We start from the raw sequence: 25,721 nt of genomic DNA on the forward strand, positions 1-25,721 counted from the left end.
CCGGCCATGGGTGCAGTGAGCTCTGGGCACACCGGGCAGTGTGGGAGCCCGTGGGAGCCAGAACCAGTGTGCCAGCCCACAGTGGGCACGGGACACCAGCACGGCGGCCTGCGGAGCCGGCACGGCGTGCTCCAGAGCTGCATCAATGACCTGCATCTGCCTGCCCCACGTATGGCTCAGGATCTATTTCATCATCTGGAGAAAAGCATTTACTGCCAATAAACGGGCTAATTAATTCTCCTCAAAGACCTCTCAATTATTCATCTCGGGCCACAGAGAAAACAATTAGAGCACTTACCTCAGCCCTGGCTCAGCCAGCGCAGCAGCTGGTGGCAGGCAGGGCACGGCAGCACGGCTCTGGGCACGGACCCGCGGTGCCCGGCCGTGCCCGGTGTGCCCACCCGGCCGGGGCGGCCCGCGGAGCGCTGGAGCGGGGCTGTGGAGCGGCCACAGCCGCCAGCCCTGAGCCGTGACCGGCCCCAGCGCTCTCCAGGGCGCTCCGGAGCATCCCCGGCTCAGGGCTCGGGCAGAGACCCCCGGCCGCTCCCTCCCCACAGCCCCCCGGGTACCCCGGGCAGCGGGGGCTTCTCCCCGGCGGTTCTCGGGCTCCTTGGCCCTCGGGGTGTCCCATCTGCCCCGCAGAGCAGCCCTGCTCAGGTGCACCCTGAGGAAGGAAACGGGGGGCACGATGGGCTGGGGGGCCGCTCCCGGCCCGGCCGGAGCCCACGGGGGCAGCGCCCGAGACGGCCCCGGTGTCCGGTAGGTCAGCCCGGCCCCGCACCGGCACCGCCGGGGCCCCGGGGAGCGGGGCCATCGCCGCCCGGGCCGGGCGGGCAGAGCCCCCGGAGCCGCCGAGCCGGGCCGGGCCGGGCCGGGCCGGGCGGGCAGCGCCCCGCGGGTGCCGGGCCCGGAGCCGCCCGTGGGGCGGGCAGCGCGGCCGGCCGGGCCGGGAAGGGTTAAGGGCGGCCGGCGCCCCCCCGGCGCGGAGGCCGGGCCTGTCGGGAAGCCGGGATCTCTGCGGCGGTTTTACTGGAAAAGTCGCTGCCGGCGAGGGGGGGCACCCGCGGCCTCGCCGGCTGGGGACGGGGCACCGGCCGGGACCCCGCGGCCACCGGGCTCCGGCAGGGACCGACCGAGCCTCCCCGGGCAGCCCGCGGGTCCCGCACCGGGCACGGCCCCGGCAGCCCCGGCACCGTGTCCGTCGGGGTCTGTCCCGGGCCGAAGCTCGGGCACTGCCGCAGCCCGGGACATGGCACCGGGGTCCCGGTCCCGAGTGCCCGACCCGGCCCGGCTGAGCCTGGAGCCGGCGCTCCCCGCGCTCCCGGGCATCGCCCCGCCGTTCCCGGCAGCAGAAACTGCTCGGCTCCGTGGCCCCGGTCCCTCGAGGGCGATGCACGGCAGCTGCCCCGGCCCCGGTGGGAGCGGGGCTCTCGGAACGGGCCGGGCCGGTGCCGCCGTGCCGGGACGAGCCGCGGAGCCCAAGGGCGGCCGGGCTGGAGCAGCACCGGCGGTGTGGCCGCAGGGCTGAGGCAGCCCCAAGGAAAGCAGCTCGAGCTCACGGTGAGCGGGTTACGGTCACTGCCAGTCCTGAGCCAGCCCTGGGCACCCAGCATAAGACCCCCGGGGCATGGCCTGGGCACTGACAGCTCCGTGGCCCCAGCCATGCGCTGCCAGCCTGTGCCAGGGCAGCCAGGTGCATGTGCCAGGGCAGAGGGCTCAGCCCCAGCCCGGTGGTGCCCCGAGAGCTGCAGCACCGTGCTCCCCCATCCCACAGCCCCTCCTGCGGCCGGGATGCGCCAGGCTCAGCCCCGGGGACGTGCGGATGCAGCGGCTGGGGCTGGCAGGCTGGGATGGGGCTGCCAGTGGGGCTGGTAGCAGGGGGGCCCAGCTCCGGGAATCGGCCCCAGTGGTTGCCAGGCCTGTGGTAGGGAGGGGGGAAACCCGATCCTCCGCGGTGGGATCTGGGCTCCACTCCCGGCTCCCCAGCCAGGCCTCAGCTGCTAATTTTAGCCCCGGGGAGGCACGGCTGGAGCAAGAGCTGAGCCCAGCGGGGCAGGGGCTTAGCCCACCACAGAGGCTGGCATGGGCAGGTGGTGACTGCAGTCCTGTGGTGCAGTGTGGTCCTGGGTGAGCCCCCTGCTAGTGCCCAGCTGCCAGCCAAGCCCCTGGCCAGACGCTGGCGCTGCCCACCCTCTGCCCAGCTCCCTTGGTGTCCATTCAGCCGCTCCACATAAGGCCACAAGTGCTTCCATGGTCCCTGTGCTGGCCCTGCTGGGTGCTGGTACCAAGGGGGGAACCCCAGGCAGGTCCCAGAGCGAATTCCAGGGAAAGGCACGGGGCTGAAGGACAAGGGGCTCTGGGGAGCACAGCCAGCCACACTGCGCAGTGCTGCAGAAGCTGTGGCTGCTGCCCAGCGAAGGAGCCCCTGCTCGGCTGCGGACCCTGCTGGGCTGGGGAGGCTGCCACAGCAGGGCCCTGAGCTGCCCTCCAGCCTTGGGCACACCAGGGCAGCCAACCAGCCCATCAGGTGCCATGGGAATGGATGGGTGGGTGGCTGGGAAGGCCAAGCTGAGGGGTGCTCCAGCCATCCGACCCTTCCAGGCAGAGAGAGCGGCTCCAAGGCTCCCCTGCCCGGGGGGATCCCTGTCCGGGGCCCCGCGCTGCTGCTCCCCAGCCCTTCACCTGACCGGCTGCGCTTACTGGAAGGGGAAGCTGACGAGAAGGCGGCGTGTGCGGCGGGGCAGCTTTGGGGAGGCTCAGCTGGGCTCAGCAGCCGGCACAGCTCAGCTGTCCGTGCTCCCAGGTCCAGGGCCAGTAACGGGAAGCGTCTGCTCTCAATGACGGTAAATCAGATCGGGGAGATTAGAGGCCTTTTTGCCTAATCATGAGCAGCTTGAAGTTGGAGGACAAGTTCCTGGAACAAAGAGGAAATGGAGGCAGTAAATAAAGTAAAACTGTTAACATGTGGCCCTGCGTGTGAGAAACGTCTCATGAAGGACTGTTTATGGCTCACTCATCTGCGGGCTGACAGCGCGGGGGGCGATGCCGAGGGAGGGGCTCATGGACAGGGGCACAGCCGGGCCATGGGCACCAGCGGGGCGGCTGCGGGGGCTCAGGATGGGGGACCTGGGGCAGCCAAGGCTGGGGGGGCCCGTGGCAGAGGGAGGGAGAGGGCAGCGGCATGGCACGGGCTGGAGCACACAGCATCCCCAGGAGGGCAGGGCTGAGGGGCAGAGGCGCCTTAATGGGCGCACCTGCCCTATTGGTGCCCTGCAAAGGCCGGGAGAGGCGCTGGGCGCTGCAGAGCGGTGCCCCCCGCGCTGGGAGCAGGGAGTGCGGTCCGGCTGGTCCAGCCCAGCGCGGGGAGGCGAGGGGGTCTCGCCACTGCTTTGGACACAGCCCTCCTGCCGGGGGGCAGCGGGGATTCCTGCCAAGAAATCCCCCAATTCCCGGGTCCCCTCAGAGCAGGCAGAGTGCCGAGATCTGTGAAGCTGCCCGGAGACCCCAGAGCTCCGCTGCAGCGCCAGCGCACCTGCGGTGCCACCGGGCTTTGGGCACGCCAGGGCGATCGGCTGCGGCCAGGGCAGACACAGCCGGAGCCGGAGCAGCTCCCAGCGCCCAGACCCCGGGGCAGCCTCCCGGCAGCGGGGCGGGAGCGATTCCTGCGCAGCCATGGAAAGAGGATCCCCCTGGCTCAGCCATGGAAAGAGGATCCCCCTGGCTCCCTCCCTCGGACACCCAGCACGGGGAGGGGCCGGGGGGCAGCGCAGGGCCGGGGCAGCCCCCACCGGTGTGAGGTGGGGATGGAGGGATGTGGCTGGCGGGGCCGGCGCTCCGAGGCGGTGCCCGCGCAGGAGCCACTGCCCGTTCCCGCCCCGCGTTCCCGGGAAGGAGCCGCTGCCCCGTTCCCGCCCCGTATTCCCGGGAAGGAGGCGCTACCCGTTCCCGCCCCGTATTCCCGGGAAGGAGCCGCTGCCCCGTTCCCGCCCCGTATTCCCGGGAAGGAGCCGCTGCCCCGTTCCCGCCCCGTATTCCCGGGAAGGAGGCGCTGCCCGTTCCCGCCCGCCCCGTATTCCCGGGAAGGAGGCGCTGCCCGTTCCCGCCCCGTATTCCCGGGAAGGAGCCGCTGCCCGTTCCCGCCCCGCGCTCCCGGGAAGGAGCCGCTGCCCGTTCCCGCCCCGCGCTCCCGGGAAGGAGCCGCTGCCCGTTCCCGCCCCGTATTCCCGGGAAGGAAGGAAGGAAGGGCGATCCCGCCCCCGCCCGGGAGCCCTTGCGGGGGGCGGTCCGGGCCATGCGGGCGGCGCTGCGGCGGGGGCGGCTGCCCGGGCCCGTGGGGGGGCCCGGGGGTCGGCAGCCGCTCGTGGTGGACCTGCGGAGCGACACGGTGACCCGGCCGTGTGCGGCCATGCGCCGGGCCATGGCCCGCGCCGCCGTGGGCGACGACGACTACGGGGAGGACCCGGCGGTGAACGGTGGGCGGGGAAATGGGGGGAACGGGCCCCCGGGGGTCCCTGCCTGACCCGGGGGCAGCCGGGACCCCCGGGGGTCCCCGAGCCCTCCCAGGACATCCGTGTCCCCGCAGAGCTGCAGCGCCGGGCCGCGGCCACTCTGGGCACCGAATCCGCTCTGTTCGTGCCCACGGCCACCATGGCCAACCTCATCGCCGGTGAGTCCGGGACTGCGCTCGCAGCCCCTCGTGCCCCCAGGCTGGGGATGCTGCCCCGTCCCCTCCCTCACTGCCCTTCTCCCCCAGTGATGTGCCACTGCCAGCGCAGGGGGGCTCAGCTCTTCCTGGGCCGGGACGCCCACCTGCACGTCTACGAGCACGGCGGGGCCGCGCAGGTGAGCGCGGCGGCAGTGGCGCTGGTGGCGCTGGTGGCGCTGGTGGCAGTGCAGGAGGGCGGCCGCGTGCTGCCCTCCGCTGGCTGCCAGGGCCCGGCCCCGCGCAGGATCCGCTGCCAGGGCATCCCCTGGATCGCTGTCCCGAGGCACGGGCTGCAGCACGAGTGAGGCTGGACACACCCGATGGTGGAGGGCACAGAGGGCTGGAGACGCCGTGCGCCGCCACCGCCCCCTGTCAGCTCCGCGCTCTCCGTGCCCTGGGCACAGGTCGCCGGTGTGCACTCCCAGGCACTGCCAGATCTGCCGAATGGCACCTTCGACCTGGAGCAGCTGGAGCTGACCATCCGCGAGGCCCACGGCAGCCGGTACCACCCGCGTCCTGAGCTCATCTGCCTGGAGAACACGCACAGCTCGGCGGGCGGCCGGGCACTGCCCCTCACCTATCTCAGGCAGGTGAGAGCCCACAGAGGGTGCTGGCACAGTGCTGCCCGGCGTGGGCAGCTGGGCCCTGCACAATGGCACTGCGGGGACACTGGAGCTCAGAGATGGCTCGTGGTGGTGGCACTACATGCCCCAGGGTCCCTCCCAAACCAGCTGTCCCCCTGACTACCAGGTCCGCGGGCTTGCAGACCGTTACGGGCTGCGGGTGCACATGGACGGCGCACGGCTGATGAATGCAGCAGTGGCCCAGGGCGTGGAGCCAGCCCAGATTGCCCAGCACTGTGACTCTGTGTCCCTCTGCTTCTCCAAGGTCTGCTTGTGAGGGGAGGGATAGCAGGGCTGGCAGGGGCCAGCACAAGCTGCAGCCTGCCCTGTTTGCAGGTGTTGGGCTGAGAGCAGCCCTGGCAGGCTGGGAGCTGGGGCAGCAGCCCGGCACAACTGGGTGACGCCGGCGGTGGCTCTGCAGGGCCTGGGCGCCCCGGCGGGCGCGGTGCTGGCGGGCAGCGGGCAGTTTGTGGCCGAGGCCTGGCGCGTGAGGAAGCTGCTGGGCGGGGGCATGCGGCAGGCGGGGGTGCTGGCGGCCGCCGCTCTCCTCGGGCTGCAGCACGCCAAGGAGACACTGAGCAGGGACCACGAGCACGCCCGGAGCTTTGCAGAAGGTACCTCAGGGCCCCGAGGGTGCTGGGCTCTAACAGCACACCTGGCACAGCCCAGCAGTACCACCCTGCTGCTGGTGCCTTGGGCACATCCCTGCACGGCCACACTGGGTCTCCAGCCGGGTGAGGATGCTGCTGGGATCCTCACCTGGCTGCAGTGCCGGGATCATGGCATGACCGTCCCCGTGCTGTGCTCAGTGACCCTGGTACCACATGCGGGAGAAAGGGCTCTCCTTCCCCCAGAACCTCTGGGAGGGGCAGGTAGCCTGTTCCAGGTGGCTGGGCAGGGGGCTTGCACACCCGGGCCTCCCGCAGGTGTCCAGGCGCTGGACTCTCCGCTGTGCTCCGTCAGCCTGGCAGCAGTGGAGACCAACATCGTGATGCTGGACGTGCCGGGGGCCTGGCCGTGCCCCGCCGAGCTCTGCGAGCGCCTGCGCGCCGTCAGCGAGGAGGAGGAGGCCGAGGCCGGGCGGGCTGTCAGCGTGCTGCTGCTGCCCTGGTCGGCGCGGGCCCTGCGCGCCGTCTGGCACCGCGACGTCTCGGCCCGCGGCACCGAGCTCGCCCGGAGAAAGCTGGAGTTTGTGGCCAGGAAGTGCCAGGAGGAATTGGCCTCGGGACTGCATCGAGCGCCTCCAGGCACGGGGGGAGCCTGAGCGTTGTGCCAGCCCCGCAGCTGCGGCGCTTGGGCAGCCCAGAGCAAGCGGTGGGAGCGGCCCCTTTGTGCTCCAGATGTGCGCCCAGCCGTCTGAAACATGACATCAGCCCTCACAGGCAGCCTGACAAACCAGTGTGAGCCCAGCCCAGCGGAGACCGCAGCCCCTGAGACAGTCAGTGCACAAAATAAACACCTTTTGGTGGTACTGTCGCTGTGCGGGATGTTTTCTCTCTTTTCCTTGCTCTGCAGCAGGGACATCATCACAGCCAAGGTCCCCATGGAGGGACAGTTGCTCCTGAGGACATGGAACCGTCTCAGCCACAGGACCAGGGTTGCTGCACAACAGTGCCAAGGTTTGTGTCTGGCCAGGACTGTCCCAGAGTGTGAGCCCAGCCTGGCCCAGATGTCTGTGTCACTCCCGTGTCACAGAGGCCTATGTGATTCTGTCCCACAGCAGCAGGTGGGCTCCCCAGGCCCCCCTGTCACGTTCTGGGTCAGCGAGCCCCAGAGCTCTGCACAGGAAGAAGGGATTCTCTCAGCAGCAGTTGCTTCGGGTGTGCACTCACTGCCTCCCTGGGAAGCACCACCCCAGGCAGCAGTAATTCCCATTTTATTTGTATTGCCAATGTGCCGTTTAAAGGACACTGAGGGATCAACGTTCATGGTCCAGCTGCCCAGTCAGAGCCTTGCAGCCCTCAGTCCCCTCTGCCCCAGTGGGCAGGGGCACTGCAGGGAAGGGGCACCAGCCTGGGCTGGGCTGAGCAGAGAGGGCACAGTGTGGGTCTGAGACAGCTGTGGCTCTGTGTTAGACCGAGGGGGCAGCAGGCAGGGGATGCCAGGTGCCCACTGCCACCACACAGGGCCATGGTCCCCATCTACTGCTGAGGTGCCATCATGCTCTTGAAATCATGTTCAGAATCACCTGGGGTGAGGAGCCAAACCCTGTGAAAAGCCCCTGACCCTGCACCTCTCCTCAGGGAGGTGGCAGCCTACCTGATCCGCCCTGGCACAGCCCTCCTGCCCACCTGAGTGAGGACATAGCTGTCCTCTGACAGCCTCTCAATGACATCAAAGTGATCCACACCAGCCAGGTCCAGCACAGAGACAGACCAGCCTGCTGCACGCAGGGCCTGCAGACAGAGCAGAGTGTAGGATGGACCCCAAGCTCCCCCTGCCCCGGACAAGCAGCAGGAATAATGTCCTGGCCAGGACCTCCAGTGAGCAGAAACTGCTCTGGATCCGCACAGAAGCTCTTCCTCCCAGCTGGGTAAGTTGGTGAGGGCTGCCTGGAGCAGTGTCCCCACCAGAGCCGAGCAGGGTGCTGGGGGAGCTCGCCTGGCTGTACTCCTGTGGCTGACTGGTGCTCACCTGGCCATGGTCCTGCCATCACCTGGTGCTCACCTGGCTGTACTCCTGGGACTGCCTGCGAAACTCTGGGGAGTCATGCTGGGCCACAGCCACGAGCACCTCACAGGCTGGTGGCACGGCTGGGGTGACGAGTCTCATGGGGCTGTTCCTCTGGGCCTCCTCCCTGCAGGAGCCACGCCGCGGAGCTGATGCAGCCCTTTGTGCCATCAGCTGGGCTGCCCTGCTGGGCGGGCGCAGGGGCAGAGGGGCTGCGGAGCCACCGGCACCCCTGCCCGTGCTCTGTCCCACAGCCTGTGGGCTCACCGGCTCATGCTCAGAGCATCGTTCACGTAGGTGTGCAGGATGGGCTCCAGGTCATACAGGCCGCTCACCAGCACCGCTCCTGGGGCAGAGGAGGAGCTGCAGGTGAGGAGCTCCTCCTCTGCCCCAGGAGCTCCCACAGCCCCGGGACCTCATATTGAGCATAATCAGCCCCGCAGCCTTGTCCCAGCCACGGAGACCTGTTCTCCTCTCGACTCTGTTCGGGACGTGGCAACGCTACCTTTGATATCTGGCACCACTTGGAATTCCGTCCAGTCTGTGGACAGCACCATGGCTGCCAGGTGGGCCCCTGCCGAGTGTCCGCACAGGTAAATGCCCCTGGAAGGAGGGAGTGGCTGAGAGGGACACCTGGGGACAGCTGGGGACACCTGGGCACACTTTGCCCCGTGCAGAGGAGGTGGCACAGCCCGAATGTGTCAGCTCAGGTGTTTCCCGATCCGCCAGCCGCTGCCTTGTGCAGTGATGGGATTGTGGCCACAGGCGCTGCCCAGTGCTCGGGCCGAGGTGCCGAAGCCCCCGGCCGCTCCCACAGAGCAGCCCCGGCCCGGGAGCTGCCCACCTGATCCTGGGGTAGTGCTGCACCAGGAAGGCGAGGCTGCGGCGCACCTGCAGCACCATGGTGTCCATGTGGCCTGAGCAGAGGACAAAGGGCAGGGCTGCAGGCGCTGGCTGCGCAGGCAGTCGCAGCCTCTGCAGGGCAGCACCTACCCTTGGGGGCGATGTCGTAGCCCACCGCCACCACTGCCACCCCCTGCGACACCAGCGGCGGGGCTGCAAACCCCGAGTCGTCCTTACTGCGGAGAGAGATGCTGCATGAGCCGCGGGGCCGCTGGGGACCGGCCAGACCGTGTCCCCGCAGCAAGCCCCGGTGTCGGGAGAAGGGGTCAGCGAGAGTCGGTGAGGGGTCCCTTCGCGAGGAGCCCATCCCGGCAGCCCGGCTCACCTCAGGCACTGCCAGTACCCGCCGTGGATGTAGACCAGCGCCGGGAAGGCTGCGCAGCACAGCGGGGTGAGCCGGGTGTCCGCCCGGCCCGCTCCCGGCCCCGCCGCCCCGACACTCACCTTCGGAAGGCTCCGTGGGAAAGTAGATGTCCAGCTTCTCCCGGTCCCCGTCGCCGTAGGGCACGTGCAGCAGGGTCTGCCCGCTGGCCCGGGCCCGCTCGGTTCCTGCGGGGGAAGGCGGTGGGGCGCGGCGCCGTGGCACCGAGCGCAGCCCCGGTCCCGGTGCCGCGATCCCCACCTGCCGCCGTCACCGCCAGGTGCGCGTCGATGATGGTGTCCCGGTCCAGGCGGGGGGACCAGCGACTGGGGGAGTAATGGTCCTCCAGCGCCTGCGGGGAGGCGGCGGGGCAGCGCCGGGGCAGCGCCGGGGCAGCGCCAGCACCCCCGGCCGGCGACCCGGAGCGGACCCGCGCTCTGCCATGCCCCGGGGCCGTACCTCCGCGGACATGTCCCGCCACCCGCCCATTGTGGGGCCGCTCCCGGTGTCGCTCCCGGTGTCTGTTCCCCTCCCGATCCCGGTCCCGTTCCCGGTGAAGCTCCCCGTCCCGATCCCGGTGCCGTCCCCGGTCCTAGTCCCGGTGCCGTTCCCGGGCCGCCCGCCCGCCGAGGGGCGGGGCCTAGGGGGGGCGGGCTGGAGGGCGCGTTCCCATTGGCTGTCCCGGAGGCGAGGCCCGAGCCCGGGGGCGGAGCCAGATCATGGAGGCGAGGCCAGAGCCCGGCGGCGGGGCCGTCTCCCATTGGTCGCTCGGGGCCGGGAGGGCGGAGCCTGCGGGCCGAGGAAAATAAAAATTTTGGCGCCCGTGGTCCCCATTGGACAGGGTTGCCGCGCGGCCGTGCAGACTCTTTCTCGATTGGCTGACGCTGCGGAGCGTGGGGGAGAGGCCTCCTCCGATTGGCTGACGGGCCCGGCCGGCTCGGCGCGCGCGGGCTCGGGCCGGCAGTCCGCCATGAACTGCCTGACGGTGCCCGGTGTCCACCCCGGCTCCCCCAGCCGGCCCCGCGGGCAGATTCAGGTACGGGCCCGCCCCGGGGCACGGGCGGGGGGGTAGGTACAGGTGCCACCTCGGGGCACCGGTGTGGGAGCAGATACGGGTACGGCAACGCTGCTGGGCATCGGGATGGGGGCAGATAAGGGCACGGCACTGCCCCGAGCACGGGCCGGAGGCAGATACGGGCACGGGCCGGGGGCAGATACGGGCCCGGTACTGCCCCGGGTACGAGCCGGGGGCAGATACGGGTCGGGGACAGACACGGGTACGATACTGCCCCGGGTACATGCCGGGGGCAGATACGGGCACGGTGCTGCCCCGGGTACGGCCTGGGGCCAGATACGGGCACGGTACTGCCGGAGCCCCGCGCACGGGCCGGGGGCAGGTGTGGGCGCCGCGCCGGGCTGAGGGGGCTGCCGGGCCCCGGCGGGGTGCAGCCGGGGCTGCCCGCTGGCCGCCGTTCTGAGCGCACCGTTCCGCCCCCAGGTGATCTTCGGGCCCATGTTCTCCGGGAAAAGGTAGGCACGGAGCGGGGGGCGGGAGGGCGGCGGGCTGGGGTTGGGGCCCGCTGACACCGTGTCTTGCAGCACGGAGCTCATGCGGCGAGTGCGGCGCTTCCAGCTCGCCCAGTACCGGTGCCTGCTGGTGAAGTACGCCAAGGACACGCGCTACAGCTCCTCCGGGGTCTGCACACACGACAGGTGAGCTCCGGGGCAGGAGGGCTCCCCGCTTCACGGGGCTGCCCGCCTGCCCGGCTCACTCCCTCCCTGCCCGCAGGAGCACCATGGAGGCCCTGCCCGCCGGGCTCCTCCACGACGTGTACCAGGAGGCGCTGGGGGCCGCCGTCATCGGCATCGATGAGGGCCAGTTCGTAAGTACACAGCCGGGCTGGGTGTGCTGGGCTCCGCGGGACACACGCTGCTCGCTGCTCCTGTGCACGCTCTGTGTCCTTGTAGCAGAGGGTGGGGGGTCATGCCCTGGGGAGTTTGATCTGTGTGGCCTTACAGTCAAAGTGCTCACAAAGCCTCCTGTGCTCACAGTCAAAGCCTCCTTCCCTGTAGTCCCTGCAGACAGCACGGTGGGACTGCAGCCCGTTTCACAGACAGGGCACGTGGCTCTGACTTTCTTTGTCCCTGGTGCTGCTGTCTGGGCACGCACTGTGGGATCTGGAGCCAAGTGCTGCCCCCATCCTTCTTTACAATGTCCTGTACCCCTCCAGTTCCCAGACATTGTGGAGTTCTGTGAGAAAATGGCCAACACTGGGAAAACCGTCATTGTTGCTGCTCTGGATGGTACCTTCCAGAGGAAGGTAAAACACTCATTTTGGTACCGCAGCTGCTTTGGGACCCTCGTGGAGCCCACCCAGCAGCACCTTCCATGCTGTCTCACAGGCCTTTGGGAGCATCCTGAACCTGGTGCCGCTGGCGGAGAGCGTGGTGAAGCTGAACGCTGTGTGCATGGAGTGCTTCCGAGAGGCCTCCTACACCAAGAGGCTGGGAGCAGAGCGGGAGGTGAGTGCCCTTGGAACAGAAACTGTTTCACTCTCTGTCCCGCTGGTACAGAGACTCCCTCCGGGATCCGGGCTCTGCAGCCACTCCCGTGTTTCCCTGCCAGGTGGAAGTGATCGGAGGAGCTGACAAGTACCACTCGGTGTGCCGAGCCTGCTACTTCCGCGCGCGGCCCCAGCAGCCCGGGCCAGACAACAAGGAGAATGTGCCCCTGGGCCTGAGGCAGCTGGAGACAGCTGCCCCTCGCAAGATCTTCACTTGACTGCTGCGAAAACGGAGGGCGAGGGAGCTCAGTGCTGTGGTGCACAGGCCCCTCTGTACTTTAACAAACTGTCCAGCCCTCCCCACCAAGCAGCACAACTGAGGATCCACCAGGCCTGATGCTGGTGGAAGCGGAAGGAAAAGCCTGGCTAGAGCGAGTTCCCATCTCAGAACAGGGACAGGGACCGGCACAGTCTCTGGTGCTGCCACACACAGGCCCTGGGGCACTGCCCGTGGGGCCAGGCTGCAGCACTGCTGCTCACTGTGCCTCTGGCCGGCTCCCACAGGGCTCCAAGCGGGCTCAGGCTGACACCATGCTGCTTCTGCTGCCTGTGAATGCAGCCCTTGTGCACTGTTGCTACATTCAGGGTTTCTCAAGACATTGTACAGCCATTCGTATTTTTAATGCAATTTTTAACTTCCTTCCTTAGCAGTCTGAGGTAACTTGTCCCTTGTCACAGAGCTGTGACACAGCTTTTAAACTGACACACGCGTCAGCCCAGCCCTGGGCAGCCCCCAGCCTCTCTGCCAGCCTGCCCACTGGTGTCAGTTATTGCTGAAACAGAAGGAGGCCTGGCAGCTGACTCTGCTGAGGTGCTGAGCCTCGAGGGCTGGCTGTGTTCTAGCAGGCTGTTACAGACTCGTTTGGAGGAACTGGTCCCAGGAAGAGCTTCCTCCAAATTCAGGGCAGTTTTTCTCAGGTTCAAGGCTGGTGCTGTCTCTTTGGTGCTGTGTTTCCTCTCAGGGGTTTGGAGGCCCAGAGTTTCATCTACCAAGATCTGGACAGTTATTCCAGGGAAGATCCAGCTGCTTTGTAAAGGGGCTGTCCTGAGGAGCTGCTTCTCCAGTCCAGTCATGTCTCTTGCTTTCTCCTCAGCCTTCCAAAATCCTCGAGGCTGACTCTTGGTCTGCTCTAAGCAGGATCCTCTTCCCTCTTTGTTAGACTCAGATTCTGGAAGGTTGTTGTTTCCTTATTGTCTGCAAAATTGTTTTTTCCCTGGAAGTGTTTTTTCCCAGCACCCACAGGCTCTGAGCAGTAGCTCTTTGTTCTGGCCAGGCCAGACCTCTGCATCTCTGAGTCCAGGGCTGCTGTTTGCCTGTGCCCTGCAAGGCTCCAAGAGCTGCCTGAACCCCACTGCTGCCCCCATGCTTCAGGTGAGAATTATTGTGCTCACAAGCACTTGACTGCCAGGCTGGGCTTCTCCCCAGGGCTGGAGAAGGCGCTGCTGCTCTAGTTTAATAAATAACTGAATTAATTTGTGTGTGTATTTTTTACCAGAGCATTCTGCTAAGGCTTCCTGGCAGTGCCCAGTGAGACAGCAGGGGCTGCTCACAGGCTGGGGCTGGAGCATGACGAGGGTGGCCTAAAAATAGGCACCAGCATGAGTGTGCTGTTTGCAGCACAGCAGCTGGAGGGGCTGCGCTGCCCCACTGACGCCCCAAGCCCTGCAGGGGCAGAAGGACTGCAGGAGCCTTTTCTGCTTCTGAGAAACTGCATTTCTGCTTCCCCTTCCCTGAAAAGGCACGTGGTGGCTCACAGGGTGGCTTGGTGAAAAAGTTTATTCCAACCTACAGTGACAACTACTCAAACGCTGGCCCCAGCAGGGATGGCCCACACACACGGCTGCTGGGAACAGCTTTACCACAGCACAGCAGCAAACACAACCTGAGAAATGCCCGTGGGCTCCTGGTGTGGCTGGAGTGCAGGCAGGAGCTGCGGGCAGGCTGCAGGAGCTCGGGCTCGCAGCAGCGCTCGGGCAGGCACACCAGGGAAAGAAAGTGCTGCAGGATGTCCTCAGCCACGGCCCTGCTGAGGATCTCAGTGCTCACCACTCCCACAGAGCCCAAGGCACACCATCCAAGCACCAGCAGCTCCAGTGCAGGCTGGGGAAGGCACAGCACGGCGTTAGAGAAGGGCAGAGGGGGCTTTGGCAAGAGCTGGCCCAGAAGCAGCCGCAGGGGAAGGCGGGGGAAGGCAGAGCTGGGCCTGGCTGTGCTGCAGCAGCGAGATGGCTCAGGGGAAAGCAGCCAGCAGGGCTGAAAGGCACTGGAGACAGGACGGGCCAGGGCACAGTCACAGGGGCAGAGCCTCGCCAGGGCCGGGGCATAAACTGCAGCCCACCACCAACGCAGCACAGCAAAAGCAGAGGCTTGTACGTGCCAGGGCTGCCCGCACACCCAACCTCCTGCAGCTGCATTGCTCACCAGCAGCTGCAAATCATGGTGTGCCAAATCACCCACCAAATCACACACTGGACCCTCCAGTGAGGATCTCAGCTCTGGGACCAGGCAGAAGCCCCTCCTGCACCCCATGGAAAGGCCCAGTCACCTTCAAACAAAGCAGCCACCACCCTCCCACCCTGCGTTAGGAATTGCACCGTTCAGCCGTCCCGCGGGAGCCAGCCGGGCTCAGTACACCGGGGGAGGCTGGTAGCCCTCCGGGGCCTCTGCCGTGTGCGTGAAGGGCGGCTGCTGGTAGCTCTCGTGGCTGATGTTGGGATAGCTGGAGTACGGAGCCGGAACCCCCGGGCTGGGGTCGGCGTAGCTTTGAGCAAAGTCCTCCACCCCCATTTTGTACCTCTTGTAAGCGAAGGTGAGCAGGAGCGCCTGCAGAGAGAAGGGGAGCAGCATCAAGGCCGTTCCAGGCTGTGAGTGCAGGGGGCCCCTCTGCTCTCCCCCCAGGTGGGGCAGAGGGGTTCACTCACCCAGGAGAAGATGGAGAAGAAGCTGAAGGTGATGGCAGCGCGGGCAGAGTCTGCTCCAAGGAACACATCCTCGGCCCGTGTCCAGGACCACTGGTTGGTCAAGAAACAGAAGCCGATGAACCACAGGAAGGTCCAGAGACCTGTGGGGGGAAGTGGCATGAGGGGCCAGGGCCGGTCCTGCTGCTCCTGGGCAGCCCCGGGCCCAGACCCTGCTCCACCGTGCAGGCTGGCGCAGGCACCCGGCCAGGGGCAGCCGCTCCTCGGGGCACTCAGTGGCAGCAGCAGCACCAGCATTAGCAGCAGTACCACCAGCAGCAGCAGCAGCACCAGCAGCAGCACCACTAGCAGCAGCACCAGCACCAGCAGCTGTACCAGCATTAGCAGCAGTACCAGCAGCAGCACCAGCAGCATAAGCAGCCCCAGCAACAGCAGCAGCAGCAGCAGCAGCAGCAGCGCGTGGCCCGCGGGCAGCACGCCAGACGGCAGCGACTCGGGAGCGGCTCCCTGGGCCAGGCACCGGCAGCCACGTCACGGGACAAGGCGGCCATTGTGGCACAGCCCGGCCCGCGCTGCCCCCGGTACCTGAGAAGCCGAGGTCGGCCAGGACCAGGTACTTGCGGTCCGTAGCGTTGCTGATCTGGGGGAAATAGACGTCCACCATGAAGAAGAAGATGCAGGCGAGGAAGGCGAGGACGCCGATGCCGATGCCGTAGCGACAGGCGTCTTCGTTGTGGTTGAAGATGCAGTAGAGCTGCGGGTCCTCGGACAGGTTCGTGTAGCCGTCCCCGACCAGGCAGGCGAACACGATCAGGGCGAAGACCTGCGGGGCGGAGCCGGTGTCCGGTGGGCGGCACCGAGACCGGGGGAGCCCTTTGGGGGCTGCCGGGCCCGTTGGGCGAGGGGCGCCGGCCTGCGGCGGGGCTCTCCCGTCCCGTCCCGTCCCGTCCGTCCTGACTCACCGCGCTGACGATCCGCGCCACCACCTGCGGCTGCTGCACGAAGCGCACCAGGTCGAAGGCACCGCCGGCCTTGGCCGCCCCGTAGGCGCCTCCGCCGCCCTCCATGGCGTTCGGCCGCGGCTGCTGCGCGGCACCGCCCCGGGAGGGCCGGTCCAGGCGGCCCGGGACGCCGGGGCGGGGCGGCCGGGCTGGCTCCGGCGGAACAGGGGCTCCCCCGCCCGGGCGCTCAGCGCCGCGCCCGTCCCGCACCCTGTCCCGGTGCCCTCCTTCCGCCCCGGTGAACGGGGGACGGGAGCGCCGGCCCGACCCTCGGCCGCCGCCGGGCCCCGGTGAGCACAGCCGAGGGGAAACGGGGGCTTCGGGGGGCTCCCGCCGCCCCCGCCCGGTACCGGGAGGCGGCAAGAAGGACGGGACGGGACGGACAGGGCTCGGCAGCCCCCGTTCCCCGCAGGTCCGCACCCCCGGCCCGGGCGGCGGGAGCGCCGGGGGGCGTCCCGTCGGTGCCCGCTACCGGGGCGAGCGGCCACCGGCGCCGAGCAGCCTTAGCCCGCCCCGCGGCGGAGAGGGAGAGTAGGAGAGGAGGGAGACGGCACCGGGCGGGGAGCACGGTGGGGGCACGGGGGGATCTTTGTTCCGACGGGACCTCTCAGGGCCGGTCCTGGCCCGTCCCGAGCCGAGCTCCGGGACTGGTGCTCGGGACTTCGTGCCCGAGCCGAAGGGTCCCGGACGGCGGGCGGAACCTCTCGGCCGCGGAACCGCCCCATCCGCCCTCTCTTCCTTCCTGAGACCGGGTTGGAGCCGGGGTTAGTCCCGGCTTAGCCCCGCGGACTCCGCGCTCCGGCTGCCCCCGGCCCGCACGCCGCGGCTCCGGCTCCGGCTCCGTCCCGCAGCGCCGGGGAGCGGCGGGAACCGGGGAGCGGCGGGAACCGGGGAGCCGCGGTAAGCGGGGCTGCTCACCCCGGCAGGGCCCGGGCTGGACGGACCCGCCCGGCCTCGCAGGATGTCCCAGCCGCCCTCCATCACCCTGCACGTCCCCGAGGGCTCCGAGAGCCATGGGTGAGTGTGACCTCCCCGCTGCCCTGCCGTGCCCAGGTACGATGGGCTACGACCCCGCGCCCTGCAGGCTCCAGGTGTCCGTGCCACCGTGTCCCTGTGTTCCTTCAGCCAGGAGCCCAGTCCGGACAACGAGAGAGCCCTGCACACCTCGTTCCACCAGCTCATCCTGGAGCAGAGCAGCTTGATCGAGGCAGGTCTGGAGCTGGAGATGCAGGAGAGGACCAGAGGTAAAGCACTGCAGCCTCAGCCAGGGCAGGCTGGGGACAGTGTGTGTGTCCAGGGCTCTCCCTCTGCTTGGGCCAGCTGTGCCAAAATGCTGGGGCCAAAGCATTCACGGGAGCCTGCTAATGCCTTGGCAGAGCAGAGCAGGGCAGTCCAGGGGAGATCTTGGGGACACAGAAAGCGTCCCTGGAGAAAGGGGTGCTCTGGGAGGAGCACACACCTAGCCTGTGTGCTGGAGCAGAGCAGCAGGGATGCAGGGATGAGCCATGGCCTCTCTGCATCCTGCCTTCTCCCTCCCAGAGTCCCCAGCTTACCTGGCTGTTCCAGACGCCTGTGCCATGGCCTGGCCAGAGCCCAGGCAAGATGAGGAGCACCCCAGCCACTCCTCTGCCTCCCTGCAGATCTTGGCCAGCATGCCCAGCCGCACCATCGGTAGGTGCCACCCGCATCCCCCCTTCCCCAGCTCCAGAGCCCTTGGAGCTCTGCCCAAGCCCTGCTGTGGCCCGCAGGACGCAGCCTCGGGGCCATCATCTCGCAGTACTGCAACCGCACGGCGCGGCTGCGGCGCCGGAGCGTCCGCCCGCCCCTGCAGCAGCTCTGCCGCACGGCGCGGCCCAGCCTGCGCCACTACGACCTGGAGAGCGACCCCAGCAGGGCCACGCTGCAAGGTGAGGGTGCCCGGACCGCGAAAGGAGGGCTGGCACTGTCCCCGTGCTGGGCTAGGGACAGGCAGGCCGTGAGTCGGCGGGCCGTGTCCCACTGAGCCCTTGTGCCCCAGAGAAGCGGTGCCTGCTGGTGAAGGAGCTGCTGAGCCTCTCGCCCAGCCAGTGCAGCCACATGCTGCTCACTATGCCCCTCAGCCTGGCGGAGAAACGCATCCTCAGGTAGGGCCCCTTCCCTGAGCGCCTGCTGGGCAGGGCTCCCCCAGCCGGAGCTGTCCCGGGCCCTGTGGGACCCCTGACCCCCTCTCTCCTGGCAGGCGGCAGCTGAGCGGACAGAGGGGCCCCGTGAGGCAGCGCGCCCAGCACTGGGACCCCTTCTCACCCTGCGCGGGGTCCAGGGTCTGCGTTGGCCTCGTAAGTCAGGCACAGCTCTGCACAGAGGCTGGGAGGGCTCCGTGCCGGCTCCAGCCCCACCGCTCTCCCTTGTTGCTCTCCCCAGGGCTGCCGAGGTCTCTGGTACAGGCTCCTGTCCCTGCTCCGCGCTGCCCAGCCCGGGCACTATGCCCTGAAGCAGATTGGTGGCCGCTTTGGCTCCAGTGTCCTGTCCTACTTCCTCTTCCTCAAGACACTCCTTATGTTGAACTTCTGTTCATTCTTCATCCTGCTGGCCTTCGTGGTGGTCCTGCAGGCCGTGTACCCTGCTGCATCAGTGAGCCCCCAGCCCTTCACTGGGCTGGAGCTGCTCACAGGAGCGGTAAGCGTGGCCCAGGCACCCCAGGCTGTGCCAAGCCTGGCGGGCAGCCCTGCTTTCCCACTGTAATGATAGTCCAGCTCTTGCCCTTGCCCAGCCTGGGCCCCAGGACTAGCAGTGCTGTGGATGCACAGAGTGGTGCTGCCCCAGCCCAAGGCTCTGTGTCCTGAGGCTGGCACACAGTGCCAGGCTGGGCAGGAAGCTGTGAGCACTGCCAAGGTCACCGTGGGCCCCTCATGTGCTTTCCCACAGGGCCACTTCACTCACTCGCTGCTGTACTACGGCTACTACAGCAACGCCACCCTGAACGACCCCTGCACCTCCACTCCTGAGGGCAGCGTGTGCCCCCTCCCAGCCCCCCTGCTCCCCTACAACCTGCCACTGGCCTACCTGTTCAGTGTTGGGGCCTCCTTCCTTGTCACCTGCATCCTGCTGGTCTACAGGTGGGTCAGGGGCACCTGTGGCACTGCAGCCTTCCCCTTCAGCCAGCCCCCATCCCTGATGCCCTTCACCTCGCTGCAGCGTGTCCTGCTCCTTTCGGGAGAGCGTGAAGAGCGCCATAGGGGACTTGGCCATCAAGGTCTTCTGTGCCTGGGACTTCAAGGTGATCCAGAGGCGCTCGGTGAAGCTGCAGTGCGAGAACATCTGCACCCAGCTGAAGGTGGAGGAGCAAAGCACCCCAGAGCCCAGCGTTGCTGTGCTTTGTCCGTCACCCCTCTGGGTCCTGCTGTGCTGCAGTGGGACCCAGCCCTGCTCCAGACCCGGGGGGATTTGGCAGCTCTGCTCTGCTCTCTCGCAGGAGCTGCTGGCGGAGCGCCGCTCCCGCTGCCGCTCCCAGAGCCGCTGCCAGCGCCTGCGGCACGGCCTGGTGGTGCTGCTGGCCTGGCTGCTGGCGCTGGGCTGGGCGTCGGGCTGCGTGCTGGCTGTGCACTACCTCTTGGAGCACATGCACACGGTGAGTGCCCCCTCTCACCCGGGATCCCTGCCCTGGCCTTGGAGGAACAGGGCTGGGGTACTGGGAGAGGGGCAGGGACAGCCCCTTGCAGCTCTGCTCCTGGCCTGGGCATCTGCTGCTCTCCCCAGGACACCACAGCTGGCTGCCAACAGCTGTGCGCTCAGCCAGTTCCTGCTCGCCAGGTTCAGCAGGAGCAGCAAGCACAGGGCAGTGGCAGATGGCAGCAAGAAGCCATTCTGCTGGTCCTGCCCCTTGTGGTGTCCCTCCTCAATGCCTTGATGCCCCATCTGTTCAACCTGCTGGCCATGTGGGAGAAGCAGGACTCCCCAGTGACACAGGTCTCCGTGGCCATCTTCAGGTGGGCTGGCTGGGCTCTGGTGGAGGGAGTGTTCTGCACCTGAGGCAGGCAAGGAGGCTTTGGGGCCAGGCACCCCATCTGTGGGGTTTGGCCCCTCCGTCCCCTGGGCTCAGGGACTTCTGGCACTGCTCCTGCTCCCCAGGAACCTCATCCTGAAGGTGGTGATTCTCAGCCTGCTGTGCTACCACTGGCTCAGCCGGAGCGTTATCTGCTCGACAGAGGAGGTGAGCACCACTGCCTCGGGGCCATGGAGGGCTGGGCTGAGCACAAGGAGCTGGTGGCATCTTCCCTGTCAGATATCAGGAAGGAATTCTTCCCTGTGAGGGTGGTGAGGCTCTGGCATAGGTTCCCAGAGAGGCTGTGGGTGCCCCATCCTATGAACTGTAAAAGGCCAGGTTGGGCAGGACTCAGAGCAACCTGGTCTAGTGGAAGGGTGTCTCTGCCCATGGCAGGGTGAGGAGAGAGATGAGCTTTAGGGATCCTCCCAGCCCAAACCAGTCTGTGGTTCTATGCCATGCTTGATTGTCTCCCCAGTGCTGGGAGACGTGTGTGGGGCAGGAGCTGTATCGCTTCATGGTGATGGATTTAATATTCACCCTGCTGGACACACTCTTCGGGGAGCTCATCTGGAGGTGAGAGACCCCAAGACATGTCCCCCCCATGTGCCATCCCTGCATGGCCCCAGCTCTCTGGTGCACCCAGGCTCTGCTGCCATCAGAGGGGGAAGGTGGGGTGTGAAGTGCCCCCAGGCAGCGTGGGGCAGAGTTCATTTCCACCCAGGCTGATTCTGGAGAAGAGGCTGAAGACAAAGCAGAGGCCGGAGTTTGACATCGCCCGAAATGTGCTGGAGCTGATCTATGGGCAGACCCTGACCTGGTGAGACGTTTCTGCCTGGCGTGGCTCCTTCCTCTGCTGGCAAATGCCTTGTGGTTCCCAGGGGCCCTGTGGGTGCTGTGGCTGTGCCCACCACTGTGCCCCTGGGGCTCAGACCCAGGCAAGCTCGTCTTTCCCCTGCTCCCAGGCTGGGCGTTCTCTTCGCTCCGCTCCTGCCAGCTGTGCAGATGCTGAAGCTGCTGCTGCTGTTCTATATCAAAAAGGTGTGGTTCCCCACCCCCTGCAAGTCCCTGCGGGGGCACTGTGCCCTGTCAGCCTGTGCTGCAGCAGTGCCACACGGAGCAGCCTCGTCCCTGTGGGGCTGAGCACAGCCCTGGGGACAGCACGGCCCGAGCTCATGGGCTGGCTCCCCGCGGGCAGCAGGGAGGGCACAGCTCTCAGGAGCTGGCAGCCACGGGACGCTGCTCCCTCCCACAGACCAGCCTGCTGCGGAACTGCCAGTCCCCCAGCAAGCCCTGGCAGGCCTCACGCATGAGCACCGTGTTCATCACTCTGCTGTGCTTCCCCTCCTTCCTGGGTGCAGCTGCCTTCCTCTCCTACACCGTCTGGTCGTGAGTACCCACCAGGCCGCTGCCCAGGGCACGGAGCCCGGCTGCCTGGAGAAGGAGGGCTGGGGAGAGCATGGCCCCTGTCCCTGGCACTGCCCAGCTGCAGGCTGTGAAGGGCTGCCCCAGGCAGGGCAGGTGCCTCCCTCCCTGCTGCTGGCTGGCCCCGCTCGCGTCCTGCGGCTGCTCCTGGTGCAGGGGCAGGGATGAGGACCCCCTTGTCCAGCCGGGGGTGCTGGGGACGGTGAGGCTGGGTCCCTGGAGGGCTGGACCCCTGAGACAGGCAGTGCCCTGCTCTGGGGGCAGCAGTTGCTTTAACAGCAGCTACAGCTGCCCGTTGCTCTGAACGCCCTGTTGGTCTGTTTGCTCAGGGTGCAGCCATCAGAAACCTGCGGCCCCTTCCGGGGGCTGGAAACCATCTACAAGTCAGGGAAGAGGTGGGTGCTAGTGCTGGAGCAGTCCAACCCCAACATCACCTGGTTTGCTTGGGTCTACCAGCACCTGTTGGAGAACACATGCCTACTGTTCTTCATGTCTGTGGCCCTGATGTGAGTATGGACCCGAGCCAAAGCTGAACCCCAGGCTCTCCCTTTGAGGGTCCTGCTGTCACAGCCCTGAGCTGGCTGGAGCCAAGGTGTCACTCCAGAGCCCTGTGCCCCATCCCAGTGCCAGGAGCAGCGTCCCTCAGCCTCCTGCCTGATGCCACCATCCCACCCTGCTGTCATTACAGAGCTGGGATCTACTTCAACATCCAGGTGGTGAGAGGCCGCCAGAAGGTCATCTGCCTGCTGCAGGAGCAGATTGCCAATGTGAGCGCTGCCCTGCCCGTGCCCGCTGCTTCACCGCCTGCCGCAGCCCCAGCACTGCCAGCGTGGGCTGTGGCCCCAGCAGGGCAGGCACTCAGCCCCCCGGTGCTGTCTCTGGTGTTGCAGGAAGGGAAGGATAAGCTGTTCCTCATGGAGAAGCTCCGCTCCGTGTACAAGTACAGAGGCAGGTGCTCCTGAGTGCCAGGTGAGGCCAGCAGGAAGGGCAGTGGGCAGGGGCTGCAGGCACCCAGAGCTCAGCCATGGGCACACACGCTCCTCTGCCTGTCCCGAGGGATGCCTTTGTGTTACTGAGGCCCAGAGACAGGGAAGAGGATGGAGGCAGGTGTGGGACAGGGACCCAGGATCTTAGGGACTCTGTCCTCTTGGTGTCCACAGGAAGGAATGGGATGGAACAGACTCTGCTTGCAGCTGGGACTGAATCTGTGCATCACAACACAGCGCTGGAAGCTGGGGGACCATGGAGTGCTGGGGAAGATCCTCCTCTTGCCATGGCCAAGGACCTATTGGGAGGTGTCATTGGGAGTGCTGCATCCCAGGGATGCAGGAGCTCCTGCTGCCTGGAGCTGCTGGGATGCAGCAGGCACGGGACCCAGCCTGCCTACACACCCCAGGGCACAGCAGGACTGCCTCACCTCACAGCCCTGCTCCGTGGGGCTCACTACTTGCAGAGAACTGCCCTTCAGCTCTCCCTCCTGCCAGCGTGCCCTGGCTGCTCTCAGAATCCTCTGGGGACCATGAGCTTTCTCCACAACCACCTTCACCTGCCTAGGGGCAGCAGGCATGAAGCTAGCTCTAGCCCAGTGCCAGGCTCACCAGGAGAGCAGCAGGCTGACTGCAGCCCCACAAACGAGGTCACTGGGCCAGCCCCAGCCCCGCCTGGTGGGACAGACCTGGAGGAATCTCCGTGCTGCCGAGGGCTGGGCTGGGCAGGGCTCTGCGGGCCCAATTAAAGTGCTGCTGTGCAGGAGTGCTCGGGCTGGTGTCTGACCTGTCGGCCTGGAAGCAGGCAGGGGGGGTGTCAGTGCTGCTGGTGGTGGTGACTCAGCAGCAGTGTCAGGCTGTGCTCGGGCTCCTTGGCACAGCCTGCATTCCCTTGGAGTGCCTGGGGCAGAGCCCACGCTGCTGGAGTGAAGGGCACTGCCACCCCCTTGCCACTCCCCATCACGGTGCAGCAGCTGCAGCCCCCAGCCCCAGGAGCCACTCCCTGACATGCCTGGGATGGAGCTGCTCCGGTGCCACAGCGCTGACAGGCCCTGGCAGGCTGTGCTGTGCTGTGCCAGGCACGGGCAGCCACCAGTCCCAGGCTTGGCACCAGGGCTGCCAGCTGAGGCAGCTGCCACCATTGAGGGCACAGGGTGTTATCTGCATGGATAGACAGTGCTTAGTGGTGTGGGCACAGGGCAGGGTCTCTACACAGCCCCAGCCCTTCTGGGGTGCATCAGGAACAGCATTGCTCAGCCCACAATGATCCTGCCCCCCTGCTCAGCCTGCTGAGGCTGCAGCTGGAGCGCTGTGTCCAGTTCGGGGCTCCTCAGGACAGGAGGGACATGAACTGCTGGAGCAGGCCCAGCAGAGGCTACGGAGACAGTGAGGGGACTGAAGCACCTCTCTAATGAGAACGGGCACGGGGCCTGCTCAGCCTTGAGGAGAGGCAGCTGACAGGGCACCTCATCCTCTGTCAGCAGGGCGGTGTCAGGGGATGGCCCAGGCTCTGCTCCACGGTGCCCGGCAGTGGGACAAGCAGCAACAGGCAGAAACTGATGCACAGGAAGTTCCACCTGAACATGATCTCGATGCGTCCCCTCCAATATTCTATGGTACTCTGTTAGAACTTCCCTGTGCCAGTGACAGCACGCTGGAGCAGATTGCCCAGAGAAGGTGTGGTGCCTCCTCACTGGTGACAGTCCAGAACTGCCTGGGTGCAATCCTGTGCCATGTCCTCTGGGATGACCCAGGGTGATCCCTTCCAGTGTGACCCAATCTGAAACTGCTGAGCCCAGGTGAGTGCTGGAGAGCAGCTGTGGGCTGGCACTTGCTGCAGCTTGTGAGACATCCCTACTGAAGCAGCCCTGTCACTGGCCTTGCCCTAGCTCCTGACACCCAGCAGGTCACCCAGGCCCTCCCCAGGGTCACCCCACTGTGCCTGGGCTGGCGTGAGGCTCACATCCCAGAGCTGCTGGCTGGAGCCCCCGTGCACTCAGTCTTAAACTCAGCCTTACCCACCCCTGCCGTGCTTAGCTCAGCTCAGCTGCTGCTCAGCTCAGTGCCACCGCAGGGACTTGCAGGGGGTGGGGAATCACACCTTTTTGATATAGAACAGCAGCAGCAGCTTCAGCATCTGCACAGCTGGCAGGAGCGGAGCGAAGAGAACGCCCAGCCTGGGAGCAGGGGAAAGACGAGCTTGCCTGGGTCTGAGCCCCAGGGGCACAGTGGTGGGCACAGCCACAGCACCCACAGGGCCCCTGGGAACCACACACCTCCAACCCCACTGCAGGAGCCCCTCCTGTGCCTGGAGCTGCCAGCACAGTGTGGCCTCTGTGGCTTCTGCCTGTCCCTTCCCTGAAAGCCCAGGATTTCCCCCCCGAGCACAAGGCAGGCACCAGCCTGGACAGTGTGGTGGGGGTTTTACTGTGAAGTCCCACAGGGATCCAGTCCATCACATCAGCAGCCCAAGGCGCCGTCCAGGCAGGGCAGCTGCTCCTTGGCCATTTCCCCTTGCGGCAGGAGCGTCCCGGGCTGCCGGCTGGGCTCAGCAGGGCTCTCGGAGGGCGCTCCGGAGCCACTGCAGCACCTCGGCCAGCCCGGTGCCGTCGCGGGCGCTGGTCTCCAGCATGGTGATGGGCTGCGTGGCACAGGCCACCATGTCCTGCATGCGGAACAGCGACTTCATCTCCGCCAGTGACATGTAGCAGGGCAGGTCACTGCAGCGGGGAGACGGGAGCTGCAGCATCAGCCCAGCACGAGGCTCCGTGCCCGGCCAGCCCCGGCTGAGCGCTCCCCAGCCCGACAAGAGCAGCAGAGCACAGCCCGCTCCCGGCACCCCCGGCGGGCTCCTCCTCACATCTTGTTGAAGAGCACCAGGACGGGCACGGAGGCGAGCGGCGCGGCGGAGAGCACCGAGAGCAGCTGGATGCAGGACGAGGAGAGCTGCGTGGGGTTGGAGGCGTCCACCACGAACTGCAGGGAACAGGGAAAGCGGGGAGCGGCTGTGCCGGGAGCAACCCGGGCCGGGCCGGGCCAGAGCGGGGCACGGCGGAGGGGATCCCGCACCGGGGCGAAACCGGGGCACCGACCCACGAGCCCGTGTCCCCCGGGAACACCCCGGGACCGCGGCCCCGGTGCTGCTCACCCACCAGGAGAGCGCTGCACTCGCTGTAGTAGCTGGGCCAGATGGGGCCCATGCAGCCGCCCAGCTCCCGCACGGTCACTCTCCGCGGCAGCCGCAGGTCCGTCAGGTTGGTGCCCACCTGCGGGACGGGCACCGGTACCGGTACCGGTACCGCGGGGTGCGGCCGAGCCCCGCGCCCGCCCCGCGCTCTCCGGGCCGTACCTACCGTGGGCAGCGTGGCCGGGGGCTCGCCCAGCTCCGCGGGCTGCTCGGCGCTCAGCTGTGCCTCGCGTTAAGGACACGGCGGCTCCGGGAACGGCCCAGGGCACGCTCCGCCCGGCCCCGCAGCCCAGCCCGGCCCGGCCCGTCCCTCCCGGTGCCCCGTGCCCCGTGGCCAGGATATGGCGCAGCCGCCG

The 25,721-nt window shown here is 67.2% G+C and overlaps 6 protein-coding genes across 11 annotated transcripts; 3 read left to right on the forward strand and 3 right to left on the reverse strand.

Annotated features, from left to right (window-relative positions):
• Window positions 1–4,331: 4,331 nt before the first annotated feature.
• Window positions 4,332–6,804, forward strand: LOC134428768 (uncharacterized). 3 transcript variants are annotated; one of them, XM_063175720.1, is made up of 7 exons: window positions 4,332–4,472; window positions 4,583–4,666; window positions 4,754–4,842; window positions 5,110–5,295; window positions 5,456–5,593; window positions 5,750–5,942; window positions 6,255–6,804. In XM_063175720.1, exons 1-7 carry the CDS (start codon window positions 4,406–4,408, stop codon window positions 6,590–6,592), a joined length of 1,095 nt encoding a protein of 364 aa, XP_063031790.1. In that variant the 5' UTR covers window positions 4,332–4,405; the 3' UTR covers window positions 6,593–6,804. The 3 variants fall into 3 exon arrangements, with proteins under 3 accessions (XP_063031790.1, XP_063031789.1, XP_063031792.1); XM_063175719.1 differs by having other exon boundaries at window positions 5,750–6,804; XM_063175722.1 differs by lacking the exons at window positions 4,332–4,472; window positions 4,754–4,842 and having other exon boundaries at window positions 4,495–4,666; window positions 5,750–6,804.
• A 347-nt stretch (window positions 6,805–7,151) lies between these two features.
• Window positions 7,152–9,881, reverse strand: AFMID (arylformamidase). 3 transcript variants are annotated; one of them, XM_063175724.1, is made up of 11 exons: window positions 9,722–9,881; window positions 9,524–9,614; window positions 9,346–9,450; window positions 9,227–9,275; window positions 8,992–9,077; window positions 8,843–8,915; window positions 8,504–8,601; window positions 8,266–8,344; window positions 7,996–8,125; window positions 7,620–7,724; window positions 7,152–7,536 (listed from the first exon to the last, which is right to left on the reverse strand). In XM_063175724.1, exons 1-11 carry the CDS (start codon window positions 9,749–9,751, stop codon window positions 7,513–7,515), a joined length of 870 nt encoding a protein of 289 aa, XP_063031794.1. In that variant the 5' UTR covers window positions 9,752–9,881; the 3' UTR covers window positions 7,152–7,512. The 3 variants fall into 3 exon arrangements, with proteins under 3 accessions (XP_063031794.1, XP_063031793.1, XP_063031795.1); XM_063175723.1 differs by having other exon boundaries at window positions 7,152–7,516; window positions 9,722–9,877; XM_063175725.1 differs by having other exon boundaries at window positions 7,152–7,724; window positions 9,722–9,880.
• A 351-nt stretch (window positions 9,882–10,232) lies between these two features.
• TK1 (thymidine kinase 1) lies at window positions 10,233–12,259 on the forward strand. The gene is made up of 7 exons (XM_063176048.1): window positions 10,233–10,298; window positions 10,761–10,792; window positions 10,862–10,975; window positions 11,052–11,145; window positions 11,494–11,583; window positions 11,666–11,785; window positions 11,889–12,259. The coding sequence occupies exons 1-7, from the start codon at window positions 10,233–10,235 to the stop codon at window positions 12,042–12,044; spliced, it is 672 nt and encodes a 223-aa protein (XP_063032118.1). The 3' UTR covers window positions 12,045–12,259.
• A 1,326-nt stretch (window positions 12,260–13,585) lies between these two features.
• On the reverse strand, window positions 13,586–15,815 carry SYNGR2 (synaptogyrin 2). The gene is made up of 4 exons (XM_063176047.1): window positions 15,708–15,815; window positions 15,331–15,568; window positions 14,749–14,888; window positions 13,586–14,650 (listed from the first exon to the last, which is right to left on the reverse strand). The coding sequence occupies exons 1-4, from the start codon at window positions 15,810–15,812 to the stop codon at window positions 14,453–14,455; spliced, it is 681 nt and encodes a 226-aa protein (XP_063032117.1). The 5' UTR covers window positions 15,813–15,815; the 3' UTR covers window positions 13,586–14,452.
• An 840-nt stretch (window positions 15,816–16,655) lies between these two features.
• Window positions 16,656–22,944, forward strand: TMC6 (transmembrane channel like 6). 2 transcript variants are annotated; one of them, XM_063176045.1, is made up of 20 exons: window positions 16,656–16,763; window positions 16,872–16,990; window positions 17,286–17,417; window positions 17,495–17,653; window positions 17,764–17,869; window positions 17,965–18,061; window positions 18,147–18,401; window positions 18,651–18,841; window positions 18,921–19,059; window positions 19,198–19,353; window positions 19,482–19,711; window positions 19,854–19,935; window positions 20,246–20,343; window positions 20,492–20,587; window positions 20,733–20,808; window positions 21,023–21,156; window positions 21,522–21,698; window positions 21,881–21,959; window positions 22,083–22,161; window positions 22,353–22,944. In XM_063176045.1, exons 1-19 carry the CDS (start codon window positions 16,708–16,710, stop codon window positions 22,152–22,154), a joined length of 2,454 nt encoding a protein of 817 aa, XP_063032115.1. In that variant the 5' UTR covers window positions 16,656–16,707; the 3' UTR covers window positions 22,155–22,161; window positions 22,353–22,944. The 2 variants fall into 2 exon arrangements, with proteins under 2 accessions (XP_063032115.1, XP_063032116.1); XM_063176046.1 differs by having other exon boundaries at window positions 19,536–19,711.
• A 1,640-nt stretch (window positions 22,945–24,584) lies between these two features.
• On the reverse strand, window positions 24,585–25,659 carry ARL16 (ADP ribosylation factor like GTPase 16). Its single transcript, XM_063176049.1, has 4 exons — window positions 25,532–25,659; window positions 25,331–25,444; window positions 25,039–25,154; window positions 24,585–24,898 (listed from the first exon to the last, which is right to left on the reverse strand). The coding sequence occupies exons 2-4, from the start codon at window positions 25,376–25,378 to the stop codon at window positions 24,727–24,729; spliced, it is 336 nt and encodes a 111-aa protein (XP_063032119.1). The 5' UTR covers window positions 25,379–25,444; window positions 25,532–25,659; the 3' UTR covers window positions 24,585–24,726.
• Between the last annotated feature and the right edge of the window lie 62 nt (window positions 25,660–25,721).

The sequence above is a fragment of the Melospiza melodia genome, chromosome 24 (assembly GCF_035770615.1).
Source record: "Melospiza melodia melodia isolate bMelMel2 chromosome 24, bMelMel2.pri, whole genome shotgun sequence".
Taxonomy (NCBI): domain Eukaryota; kingdom Metazoa; phylum Chordata; class Aves; order Passeriformes; family Passerellidae; genus Melospiza; species Melospiza melodia.